Here is a 13,975-nt window from a genome sequence, read left to right on the forward strand (position 1 = left end):
ATTAAGGAAATAACCTAAATCACTTGTTTAGCTGTTATCTGCTTAAATTAAGGCTGTATTCAAGCATTCAGAGGCACTAGAGATGGAATATTGTGCCAAGAATGAAAATCAGGAAATGAGACCAAACCCATCATGAAAGTGTAAACTGCTGCCTCTACATACGCAGTGGTTGCTACTCAGACTGCTTAAAAAAACACTGTGGAAATCTTATTTAACTTAAATACAGACTTAATGATTGGATTACTGTTTCTTCGTTTGGCGAAAGCACGGTGGTGGGATTACAGGCTCAATAGATTTACTGTCAGATGCCACGAAGCCCCATCTTCCCACCCTGTGGAAGTAGGCTTGCTGAGGGGGAGCATGACAGATGAGCTTTGAATGTATATGGTTTGTTTGAAGATGTGTTCTTATGCATGTTATTTTGCATATACAATCTAGAAAAAGAAGGTAAAACAGTTTTGCTTTCTATTTAATCTAGATCCCCTCCATTGTCCAGTCCTTAAATAAAATCATACATGACATCTAAACTAAAAATCTAATCCAAAAATCTTTTTTTCTGCTTCATTAAAAACATAAACACATCTCTTTTATTGATTATGTCTGGATATCTTAATCAGATCAGCAGGATTATCCTGCTTTTCCTCTGCAGGAAAGTACACTAAATGCCAAAATATTGATCAGAACTGTATTTGAGAATGCACAGCTCTGTCATTAAAGCAATCGCCCTTTGGTCCCCTGACTCTGATATGGAGTGACGTGAAAAGAAAAATGTATAATTTCTTTTTATTTAAAAGACAACAGGGAAACAGAGTCTGTCCTGAGGCTTCTGGCGACACGGTAACGCTGTGATCAATAAGCGCGTGTGATGGGTTTTGCATCGATCAGGAAAATGTGGGTTGATGAAGTGGGTTGGAGGGTGGGAGGCAGGGGTTTGGGTTTCCTCTGATGGCTGCAGCACCACACAGACATCGTGAAAATCCACTCAAACTTCTCTGTTGTCGTCATCATTATTAGTGTTCATGCCGAGGTCATTATCACACTCAGTGTCTTGCATCCTGCCTCAGTCAGGATTGGTTGATCCCCTCACTTCACAGCATGATTGGTGAAGTGCTGTGGGAAGCAGCTGTCATTACTTTAAAGGAGGGCAGGCTGTGAAAAAGCCAGGTTCATGGTGGAGAGGATAAAAGACTAAAGGGAAAAGTTTAGCTTTATAAGCTGGCACTGAGCCTTTTAAAGCCCTGTAAACAGACCTGTAAAGCATCTTAGATGAACGTGCTCTTACTTCTCCTGCATGCCTGTTACTTCTGTTTACCTCTGTATGTATCTATCTATCTATCTATCTATCTATCTATCTATCTATCTATCTATCTATCTATCTATCTGTCTGTCTATCTATCTATTCTAAATTAAAGGTGGTCTGCCTGTGTCTCTGTTATGCAGTTCTCCCTTGTGAATGGACACCGACTGGTTGCTCATTAGCCCATCGCCGCTCAGTAATCTTTCTCCCCCATTGGTCACTACCAAGACAGCCTTCTTGAAACCCACCAATATCAGCTCCTCCATATTCACCAAACCCCTCCCCCCCTTCTCTTAAAGAGTCCCCCTGTCTTCAATGGAGACTCAGTCCCCTCACTGACTTACTCAGCCAGAGTGCGCTCTCATCGCTGCTGCTCTCTATCCATCTGGCTCTTACCACTTTATTGTCTCTCTCTATCTTCCCTGCCGTCCCGTCATCTTCTTTCTTTAGTTTTGCTTCTTCTCTCATTTCTCTGCCTCTTTTCCCACTCTTTCCTTTCTGTGCCGACACTCTTGCTCTTATCATCTGTGCTCCTGAGCCTGAACGTGCAGCACCTGTGCAGACAGGAGTTTGTTGGGTCGAGGTGGATGGTTTTTTCTTTATTTATTTATTTATTTTTGTTGTTGTTGTTGTTGTTGTCATCTATTTTGTGTGTGTTAAACTGAGGAGGAAGGAAAGACGGCATTCAGGGACAGCTGACCATCATTTCATGAAGACATGTGGAGACTTGGGAACTGAACTCCTGCAGCTTTTTTCCAGCTGTTAGTCTTCTGTTATTTCTTTTTTCTTCTTCTTTTGCAACACCTGGAATGATTAACGTGGACTGATGGATGTTTCCGAACTGTGCATCCCTGACCCTCTGTGCTACCACAACCAGTAGGTGCTTCTTTTCTTTTGTCTTTGTTTTATTTATAGTTTTGTTTATGTACTTCTTTTCTTAGATGATAGAATAATTCATTTTAAAAAAGAGAGAGAAAGAAAAAATAAAAAAAACAAACTCATGCTTGAAATTAGTAATTAGAAATTAACATGAGGAGCCCTTTATGTTGTTCTGTGTGGGACAGCGAAGCAGCAGAAGCAAAGCCTGCGGGGAGTCAGGGTGGACGGTTGCCCCGTAGCTGTCCAGCTCTGCATCAGGATCCAGAGTTTAAACTCAGTAGAAATGTTGAATCCTATTTTATAGTCCTAGTTTTTGTCCTAGAATTAGTAAACTTTACAGCAGCACACTTTATGTGAAAACATTTGCTCTTAAGAGCAAGACCTAAGCATGATTTTAAGAGGGCAGACAACTGTCTATATATGTTTTAGATAAAGCTTTATTTTTCTTAATGATTTTTCTTAAGTTTTTTTAGGTTAGGATTAAATTATACCAATCAAAGATAACTGATAGAGAGGAATGTATAATCTATATAACGGAGATTGTTTTAAGCACTGGTATGTGCTTTAATTTCAGATGTGTACAGATTAAGCAGTTTAACATTAAAATTAAAGAAAATCTCAAAATTGGCAACAGCATTCACTGATGCACAATTCCCCGTACTCCTGGGCAGACCTTCTTCTTTTAGCCAAATATGAGTGTTTGGGGAAACCCTTCAGTGGGATCCTCTTAATGTTAAGTTGTAAATGGGATTGGAAAGTTTTAACCTGCTGATCACTGTTTACAAGCCAGTAATTATTAATGCATAAGCCTTCGCAAGGCTAAAAAAAAAAAGTGTTAAGTGTGATCAGAAGTACCTCAAATTGTAGCATACCTGCATTAGAGCTGTCATTTCAAATAAGCTAAAGCAGAAACAACTTTCACAAGTAGGAAAGAAAAAACACATCCATAGGAAACGATAAAGTATTCTCCTGTACTTCACTTTCTCTTAAAGTAGCTGATGATTTTATGCTCTTTTTAGTGCCCTCGTTTTGGGTTTAAAAAGACAAAATTAAAATAATTTTTACACACTTTTAATTAAACAAAACAAAATTAACAATATAATAGTAAAGTCAAGTGGTCTGGACACACATTTAAAAAGTGTACATACATTTAATTCAATCAATACAATTATATCAAGTGCAGGAAATTACTCAGTGAAGGAATGTAAACTGTTTTAAAACATATAATCTTGAACACGACTGCTAATTGAATCAGCTGTTTTATTGTCCCACAGTAAACTGATCTTGGTTAAATATCAATTTCTTGTGCATTCTTTTCATTTTTGACACTCGGTATTAGTTTGGTCATGAACCTGATAAAGAAAAAGTTTTTCTTTGCATCCACAACTATCTGTTTAAAATCTAACATCTGTTTAAATTACAAATACAGTCACGTTTTTAAATCATTATAAGCACAATTTAAGTGACAACCAAAAAAACAGCAAATCTGATGCTGTTCACTTGCTGTCACCCTGGGTCAACACTCACTCTGTGTGTGTGTGTGTGTGTGTGTGTGTGTGTGGGTGGGTGGGTGTGTGTGCCACTTCCTGGGACTGTGTTTGCCTCTGTATCTGTATACATGTATGCATGCATAAGTATGAATTCTTTAGTGGTTCAGTAGACAGTTGTGCGCACCTACACGTATACAGATCTTGCATGTGCTTGTCAGTATTTAGGAAGACTGACTATGTACACAGGCAAATATAAAAGGCTTTGAAGCTCCCAAATGGTTTTATAGCTATATGATATGGCTACACTTTTTATAACACACTTACACTAAAATTACCAAAACAACATGCATCTCTCTTTCTATTTGTTTTTTTTAATACTGCGTTTTTGTAGAGAAGCTTAAACATCCTTCTCTGTCTTAAACTTTGTCTTTTTAATTGTTGTGTCCACTTTTTGCCACCTGTAAGTAAATGTGCTGTTATCACTCCTGCTTGCAAACTCAATGACTTCAAATCAGTTCTATTAGTAACATAAAAAGTTGTACTTTAAAAGGTTTGGCTTTGTGGAAAGCTACTAACCCCTTGAGAAGATTTGACAGGATGACTTGCCTGCTCAATGTGAAGGGTGTGATGACAGTCTAGCTGTCACACCTACAGTCCTTTCTGGGAACATAACAATGTTCCTCTACCGGTGGAATAGCCTTAATTACATTACCTGATTTAATCTTAATCAAAGGCCCTCATTTAAAATATTGTATTGTTTTTTTATGCCTACTGTAATAAATTTGATTTTCTTTTTTTTCTCAAAATAAATGTAATTTGCAGGTGTAACTACAGAGTAAAAAATAAAAACTTAATTAGAGGTCATTAAAATTGTTCATTTATTATTAAGAAATTATCTCTATCACATTCTCATCATAAATGAGTTAAAATTTGGGAAGGGATATAGTCCCCCTTTTCTGTCTGCTTTTACATAGTTTGTACATTTCTGTTTGTTTATTTATTTTTTGTTTGTTTGTTTTTGTAAGCGCCTATTTTAAAAAAACACATTGCAGAATTTTACACCCTCTACTGAAAATTCTCAATCGCATGTTTAGCAAGTACATTTTTAAAGCTCTATCGTGATTAACATAGATGGTTTGAACCGATGCATCACTTTGCTCTAATAAATCACATCCATGTTTTTCCCGTTCCACCTGCTGTTCTCGTAGGTGCCCTTCACAAGCAAACAAGCAGGAATGCATAAGCGGTCAAACGTATGCACACACACACACAATCACAGCCACACATATGTGCCCACACACGCAGATTAGAACAAAGAATTGTACACTGACCTGGGATCTAATTTTAGCAGTGCCATACGTGGAAACACCTGACTGTGTCTGTTCAGAAAAAACACGTCTTCTTATCTTACCTCCTTCATCTGAATTCATTACAAAAGTTTCACACATGATCATGAAGCACCATGCTTACAATGTAGAAAAATTTCCATAAGTCAGAGTTAAACTCCACGTTTTTGCTGTTTATTTGATTTTTTGTTTTTAGCTGCACACAGATACAACACTTTTAAATAAGCCTTATAGGAAAAATTTAAAAATGAAATTGTCGCAGACTGCGGTTGCTAGTTGCTGTGAGATAATGGAGAAAGAAATCAGACACTGCAAACATCGAAGAACTCGAAGTATTCACCATCTGAAACTGACTTTATTAAAACCAAACCAAAAGATCATTATATTTATACTGCAAGCTACAAGGGGGTAAAAAGTTTTTATGTCATATTGAAGGTAATCTCAAACGTTGTCTGCTACAGACAATATTCAGAGTTATATATATATATATAGTTATATTATATTACTAACATTTAAAGGTTGCCTGTTCTAAAAACAATACAGATATATTTCCATACATTAAATTTGTGTTGTTTTTGTTGTAAATAGAGAAAGCCACTGTCTTACAGTTTGCTTAATTATTTTTAAAGAATAAGTAAAGTTTCCTGCCACCTCTGCATGAAACGGAACACTGCCGGAGTTCGGTTTCATGGCAAAATATATGAAAAATTATCAAAACTTTTCTTTGCGCAGCAGATGTGATCCAGTCCAGGTTTGTTTCTTAAAGTAAACCAGTCTGGTCAGTAAAATTCAGAAGAATCCAAAAGTGACCCTTGATGAATGAAGGAAGCTGGTGGTGGAAAAATGTTGCATTGTGTTGGCATTATAATCAACCTTTCCCGAAGTTAGGGAAAAATTTCCAAATACAAAAAAGAAAAAGAAAAAAAAAAAAAAAAACTAAACCATAAAACCAGCTGCTGTATTTTCTCATGACTGTCATGTTTATTAATGGCTGCTCCATATGAGGACACAGCCAAGCTCTATTGGTTCAGTGTGACGGCATGAGAGGCAAAATAACTTCATTACATGTCATGACCCCCCTTGATATAGATGTATCCTTTAGGAAACCTGTCAAGGACTCTGAATTCATGAGGATGTAGATGGATGCCTTTCTTTTTTTTCCTTTGCTGTGGCCGTTCAGCCAACACACCAATGTGGCTCTGAGCTTGGTGTATAAGCAGCAGAGACTTCTGAGAAGGAGTTTGTTTTATTGATCAAATGAAATTAACACACCCCCAGAAGAAGCGGTACGTCTAATCATGGAGTGTGGGTCAGGCAGCATGTTTAATTTAATGGGCCTCATTGTAGCTGCGCAAGGTCTCACATTGTGAACTTAATTCCTCTTCACCACGCTAATTTGCATTGTGTCAATTGACCAGAGCGCTTACTGTATCAGCTTGAGTCTCACTTGAAATTCAGCCCATGCACTAATATCATTAGGCAAATGCAAAGTTGTGTCATTTACACATTTGACGAAAAAGAAAAAAAAGGTAGAGAGGAAAGAGGTGGGGGAGGGGATGTGAGGGTGAGAGAAAAGCCAATTTGTGCCGAACAAGACTGGCTTGTGATTATCAGTGGATGTTATTACTGTGGAGAAGCAGACGTTTGAAGGTTATGTTTCTGGGCAGTAATTGAAATGCAAAATAACATTAGGATCGATGGCCATCTCTGTTTATTTATGAAATCAATATCGTAACTGTCCCTCATGAGTCCTCCTCTGATTCCCAATGACGGCTTAAGTCTCTGCTCGTTTATTCTTTCTCCCCTGTAACCTCCTTCTTCTGTCTCTTTTTAAAAGGCAGTTAGGGGTGTGTTTGACTTTGCAGAGAGAGCAATTTCCTAGAGGTGGTGGATGTATATGTAGATGGGGGTTGATACTCCAGGTAAGGAGACATCATCCATGTGGGAAATCTATGCAATCTTTCCTCGTGGCAGTGACATTGAAGAGGCCATATGTTGGTAGTTCTGTGTATGAGGTGCGTGTATGTGTTGTGTGTGTGTCAGCTAGACAGAGCATTAAAAGCAAAGTATATCTATACATTTTAGACACACTGCTGGAACTTAGAAAAGTATTCTACTATCAAGCACAAATGGCTGGACTGGACTGTGCCTCACAGCTTACACTCTCTTACACTCAGAATTGAACATCCCTGAAATTTGTTATAGTTCCTTTAATATAACCTTAACATCTGAACTTTAACTTCATTAACCTAATCAATGAATCTGTGATCACTAAACTGTTTTAATAGTGGAGAGAAAATTCCCCTCTTCAAAGTAATGTTTTTTCTTTCCCCTAACTTAATCTAATAATGAATTGACTTTATTAATTAATTTTTGACTATTAAAACAACAACTAGTGGAATCAATTAAACAACATAAAATAAATCTTTAAAAGATCTGACTTTGAATACAAATGCAAATTTTTCTAAAAGGAAAAACGAAGAATGCGTAACCTTCAATAAAATATATGGAAAACCAAATCTCTCATAACTGAAAAATGCAGGCTGAAATGAATAATAAGTAGCAAAGACATTATATAAACAAAAGAGCAATTCAAAGTCCACGGTTGCAAAGTTGAAAACAGCAAATACATTTTTTTCTGTTTTTTCTTTGCTCCATGTGTTACAGATTTTATTTAAAGCTCCGTTTTAACACGTCTGTTTTAACAAGTAAAAACAACTTTAAATGTAGGCTAATATTTAAGTTTAGGTACATTATAGTGAAGTTGCAAAAGTTAAAGGAGAAGATCAAAGATTACAGCTTCCAGAAGTTAAATATCACGGCCGATTTCTGTGATTTATGAAATATTTTATAAATAAATCTGTTTTGCAAAGAAAAACATACACTTGCTGCTGCTTGTGACTCATTTGCATTTGTATTTAAGATCAAATACGTTTGTTGATGACCTTCACTTCCTCCAACACTTTGTCACCCCCATGTTGTTGTTCCTACTTAACATTTGGACGACACACGCCACCCCATTTTCCCTTTTGCATGACCATTCATTTCCCAGACACCGCGGCCACGGACTAACAGTGTAATCTATGTGTCAGGCAGGAAGGGGCACTCAGCTTAAAGCTGATAGAGTTTGCCCCAAACAAGGACAGCCTATCATAGAAAGATTAATGAACTAATTTCATGCATGGCTCCTTGCTTCTGTCCTTCTCTGCTTCCATGTTCAACTGTGTGTTCAGCACCGTGATTTACGTTGTGTTGTTCGCTACAAGCTTAACCCCAAGCTTAACAATGATATTTCCCTTTAGGTGGAAAATGCTTAGTAAAGTGGAGATTATTTTTAAAGTGTGCAATGCATTTTATAAATTTCTTGTTTTGAAATTTGAAAACTGGAAGACGTATCTCATAAAGAAGATGTGGATACAGGATTTATGCTGGGAAACTGGGGATCTGCAGCTCTGCCAGCATGAGGAGTAGAGCCAAAATACACACATGCACATCCAAATGTTTGAGATTTTAAGCCGCTCTGTTGGGGCATTTTCCCGCCTGTCACACTTTGGCTTTAAAAACACAAAGAAATCAGTTGTTACTGATGTGCGCATGTGCCAGGTCCTGTCATATTAAACGCTCTGGACAGGTCGTTGCTGCAGTGTAGTGGACAAACTAAAACCTGTTCTGCTTCTCTGAGGTGTCCACTGTGGGACAGTCTCACAGCAGCAGACCAGAGAAGGCAGGTGACCTTCACGTCTGTCTGATGAGTCTTGCTTGTCTGCTACGTTTGTACTATTTTTCTGTGCAGCGGAGCAAACACTAAACCATTAGATATTAGATGCAATGTGTTGGAGTGTGTGTGGGTCTTGCCAAGCGAGTGGGACAGTTTGAGGAGAGTCAGGCCGTGCTTAGAGAATGCTGTGTCTCTTTATAATAAGGGGGGGAAACCAAATTATAAAACTATGATGCTATTTCTGTCTGCGCGAATTGGTGGTTCATGCCATTATTTCATTTGGACAGATTTGAAAGGACCCATTAGAAATTTCCATTAAACCTAACAAAAAACATCTCCCCAGCGTTGCTGTGTGCTAAGTGTGGAATGAACTACTTTTTACATATGCCACAATGTACTATTCCATAGGGAATCCCCCATATCTGGCTGCAGTGATGTATTAACTGTTACCCCGCCACTCTCTGCTTCCCTCAGACGGGAGAAAATATACTTTCTAACTGAACACAGGCACATGCTGATTTGTAACAAGATTTAACTTGAGTCTTGTGAATCTTTTATAAACCACACTAACACTAAAGACACTAACATAATGTTGTATCTCTCCATCTCTCAGTATGTTAACAGTCTTGACTGATTAAAAATGCATAAGGAATGTCTGGGACCCGTAAGAGGAAGGGGTTTTTTTTTTCCATGCCTCTTCTTCAACAGGAAGAAGGCAAAGGATCAATAGATCTTATCTGGGCTCAGGGGTAGAGGCTATCTCCTCCTCCCTCCTTCCACTCACTACCAGTTCACAGTTGAAAGAGAGGCCTCATGTATTACTGGATTTTTATGAATGCAAAGAGGCAAAAGAAGGGAAGATACATTCCTGACCATGGCACCAAACTTCAAAAGGGGCAGCTCCTAAAACTCAGAAGGCAAAAAGGGGTGGCAAATAAAAAAAACATTCGGACAAATCTAACCAGTATTAGCCCGCTGTTACTTTTAGACATTCTCAACATTTTTCTGCACCACTCTCATCCAGTATCTTCAACACATAGGGCTGATGTTGTGTAAGATCAACACCAACTGTGACAGACAGAGCCAGCAGTTCTAACTCAGACACAGGCCTCATTTCATGCTTCGTTTAAGAGAATATTATTGAATGTTCCGCAAGTACAGCAACATAGAGGCTTTAGTGCCTCAAAGACAAATTCAGTCTGGTGGTAGTTGTTGTAGGTTACCCAGCACACACAGAGCTACCATAAGCAAAATGCATAAGTGATTTTAAAAGTTACTCATCAGTAAGCAATGTCCCAAAAAAGTTTCTTTTCTAAGCTAGAACTTTGTTTGTGTGTGTGTGTGTGTGTGTGTGTGTGTGTGTGTGTGTGTGTGTGTGTGTGTGTGTGTGTGTGTGTGTGTGTGTGTGTGTGTGTGTGTTTGTACAGAAGTGCACCATTTTTCATGAACTCTGCCTTCCCAGGTCAGTACCTCTTCCTCAGCCAACTGTAACGCGGCACCATCGACTGGCAAAATAACCGGGACTATTGATCGGGTCATGTATTACCCATGAACTTCCATATGCTGAGTGTAACACCTCTCTCCATCCATTAACAGCCTTCTGAAGTTTCATTCATTCATTCATTTACTTCTGGCAGCCGACCAATTGTCGGCATTGTTTGCAAGATGTATGGAGCATCTGTTGACATGGTCATTAGTTACCATTTTGCCTGAGAGAAATAAGCTCCTGCAGTATATCACTTGGCATTCCAGCGCATTAATGGTTGTGTCTGTAATGTAATCTATCAAACTCAGATGAACCAGCTGATGAATTTCTCACAGGGTGACAGAGCGATGATGGTTGAAAGCAGCACATCAATGACGATAATTTCATTGGCACTGCAGTTTACTGAAGCCCATTTACTTCCACTATCAGCTCTCGAGAAAAGTAAAAATGCTTAATTACTATATGAATGTTTATAAGCTTTTCTTATCATTTAAAGACTCATTCTTAGTTTCTTTATTTTATAAAAGAACCAATGCTGCATTAATCAAAACTAGCTACATGAAAAGAACTATTTCTTTCAGATTCATGCAGTGTTTCATCCAAGTTGCTGAGAATTAAAAACAAGATCAGACACATCTATTTGAACAGCTGCCACTATATGTTTAGTATCACTTGCTTTTAATTCTGAATTAAATGCATCTTTGGTATGTGTTTGTTTTTCCAGGTTGCTAACCAGAATGCCCTCTGATGACCGACACCTATCCTCCAGCTGCGGTTCCTATGTCAAAACCGAACCTTCCAGTCCTTCATCCTCGCTTGTAGATACCGGCAGTCACCACAGCCCCAGTGGCAACTCTGACGCCAGCGGCGGCTACATTAACGGCAACAGTGGACGGTCACATGCCCTAGAATCCCCACCAATGTTCAACCCAGGAGTGCTTGGGGGCGGCAGTGCCTGCTTGCGTCGCTATGAAGAGTGCTCCGGCAGCATGGCAGATGACTCGCCAATCAAGTGCGAGTACATGCTCAACGCCATTCCCAAGAGGCTGTGCCTGGTGTGTGGCGATATCGCCTCAGGGTACCACTACGGGGTGGCCTCCTGTGAGGCCTGCAAAGCCTTTTTTAAAAGGACAATACAAGGTATTTCTCACATTCTCTGAATTTTTGCAGGCTTGACTAAGCTGATTGAAATTTTACTAGTTTCACAGGAGGTGGGATATTTTTATGCAAAAGAATCAATACAGCAATAATAAAAAAGTCAAATACTGAAGTACATAAGTATTATCAACAAATTATCCTAAATGTATCAAAAGTAGGCAACCAGAAACTGCTCCACTTATATTTTTTAGCAGGACTTCTCTTTTGTAAATGATTGAGCTGGAGCTAATTTCAACTACATTACAGAAGGTTGCTCAGCTAAGGGATTCCCAACCCAGGGATCATGCCCCTATCAACGGATTAACAGATAAAAGGGGTGGCTGTAGTTCAGGAGGTAAAGTGATTGTCTTTCAATCAGGAAGTGGGTGGTGTGATCCCTGACTTTCTCAGTTCCTGTGTTTAAGTATCCTCAGACAAGATCCGGTGACCCACACTCCGCATGTTCATATGACACCAGTAAAAAACAAAAAAACTAATGATTACTTCAGACCAAACTGATCTTCTGAAATGCATGTAAATATTTTTTCTTAGCAGAAATCATACAATTTCAAGGCTCTTAAATGTCCCTGCGTGTATATGCTCACCTCCACTCAGACTGGCTTAGGAAGTCTTAGGAAGTGTGTTCACAGTTCCTGTCTTGAGTTTGAGCTGGGAATAACAGAATTAGAAGCTGGTAACAACAAAGAATATCCACAGGGGATTGTGTAAATCGTATTTCCGTCCAACGCTTATGAAATATATAGAGCTATAAAGCTGTTCAAGTCACCGTTCAAAATGGCATAAATTTTCCACCAGCTTCACTGTTTGTCAGTTGTTTTGGGGGAAAAAACAAACACTAACTAACTGAAGAGGGATATATTGCCACCTAGCATCGCAGGGGTGGACATACTTGGTCAATAACTCAATTCTCCTCCCATGCATTTATATTGGGAAAAGGACAGGGTCCACTTGTAAGGCCAAACCATAGTTTGACTTAACAGTCAGTATGTCCCTCAGTTGTGATTCACTTCAGATAAAGAATCTACTAAGCATAATGCAATGTAGTATAAACCTAAAATGTAAATATTATTATAGAATTATTAAATAATTATAAAGTATAAATATGCAGATAAAATGGAAGTAATTTCGAAATTTAGTCACAAGAGAAAACAAGGTACTTTTCCCATATCACTGACTGGCTCAGCAGCCATCATTAAAAAGAATATGTACTTCTTTTCCAGCATGATTTTATATGTGTTTTATTAGCTTTAAATTGATAGTTTTGACTGCAAGAAAATCTCATTGATGAGGAGTTCATTGTCATGTATGCCACATGTTTGTCAGTGCTACCATCCAACCCTCTGGTCACTATTATAGTGTAGTGATTATGAGTGTCTACAGTAGGCATTAAGCCAGGGCTGTAAATTTGCTTGGAGTTTTGATTTTTAATGTCTTTGCATGTGAATTGTACATCTGGCACTGACTCTGCCATATGTAGGATCTATTCTAGAAAAATCACAGAGGCAGAGAAAGTGTGCCATTAAATGAGATGCAGCTTGTTGACGTTTATTTGCCCAATTTTTGTCTTGATTTACAGAAGCAAACTGCATTTAAGTGTCACAAGTAATTTTGAAAAAGTGTCTTATTTATTATTCTCTTTTTTAAATTTATTGTTAATCATCAAAAGCCATGATATCATTAGTAGCGACCAAATGAAATGTGATGGATTTAATGAAAATAGCTACTTCATTTAAACACCAGAGTGAAGCTCTTCACCAAGCTTTCTTGTCTCTTTATGGATTTTTTTTTTTATTATTCTGCTGTTGAGGAGCATACATATAAAATGGTAATTGAATTTAGAATTTTTTTTTCCACGACATTCACTTTTCAAATATTGATGCTCACTAAGGAGCCTATAGTATTTCACACAAAAAATATTTATATCTCATCCGTATCTGGGATTACCCAAGTGTTATTACTCTGCTAATTTAATAATAATACACTGGGCATTGTACAGAACTCCAAAAGGTCCAGCCAAGCTTTCATGTGTGACAGTATTGTTATTAGTAACCTCACTTAATTTTTGAGCTCCTGCACATTTCTCATTCACATTTCTGGTACGTTTTTAAAAAGTTTTGTAAGCAAAAGTAGTAATTAAATATGGAATGAATTTCATATTAAAGGTTTTCTGCTGCATCTCTCACATCCTGTTTGAGACATTTGAAAGCACAGAGAATCTAGCTAAACGTTACGTCTTCAATCTATATTCAGGTTGGCAGTTTATACTCAATCATTTATAGTTAAATGGGAGGCCAGGTCTTAGTCTGACCAGCAACACGCTAAAGACCATAAATAACTGATTTGTGACTTTGTGTTGTCTTGTCTGGATCCTTCACCTCCTCATTCTTCTTCTTCTTCTACTTCGTGCTCTCCTTTGTGGAGGACAGGCCTGTAATGAGCTTAATCTGTCCGTCATTTGTCCTGAGCCACGGGAGTTTCAGTCAATAACAATCAGTGTTGGGTGACTGTAATTAAGAGCCAGGCATTTCATTGGGAGAAAGTCAAGAAAGGAGCTTGGGAGGTGTAGATTTGTTCTTTGCCCCCAGGCCCCTGCAGCCCACA

At 38.3% G+C, this 13,975-nt stretch overlaps 1 protein-coding gene across 1 annotated transcript in view; it reads left to right on the top strand.

Annotated features, from left to right (window-relative positions):
* The first annotated feature begins 1,668 nt into the window (after positions 1-1,668).
* Positions 1,669-13,975, top strand: part of LOC121634281 (steroid hormone receptor ERR2-like) — a 38,121-nt gene continuing 25,814 nt past the window's right edge. The window contains exons 1-2 of the mRNA XM_041976824.1: positions 1,669-2,173; positions 10,941-11,356. Coding sequence (XP_041832758.1) covers positions 2,124-2,173; positions 10,941-11,356 — 466 coding nt within the window. The 5' untranslated portion in view covers positions 1,669-2,123. The remainder of the gene's footprint in view (positions 2,174-10,940; positions 11,357-13,975) is intronic.

This window comes from Melanotaenia boesemani, chromosome 22 (genome assembly GCF_017639745.1).
Source record: "Melanotaenia boesemani isolate fMelBoe1 chromosome 22, fMelBoe1.pri, whole genome shotgun sequence".
Classification (NCBI taxonomy): Eukaryota; Metazoa; Chordata; class Actinopteri; order Atheriniformes; family Melanotaeniidae; genus Melanotaenia; species Melanotaenia boesemani.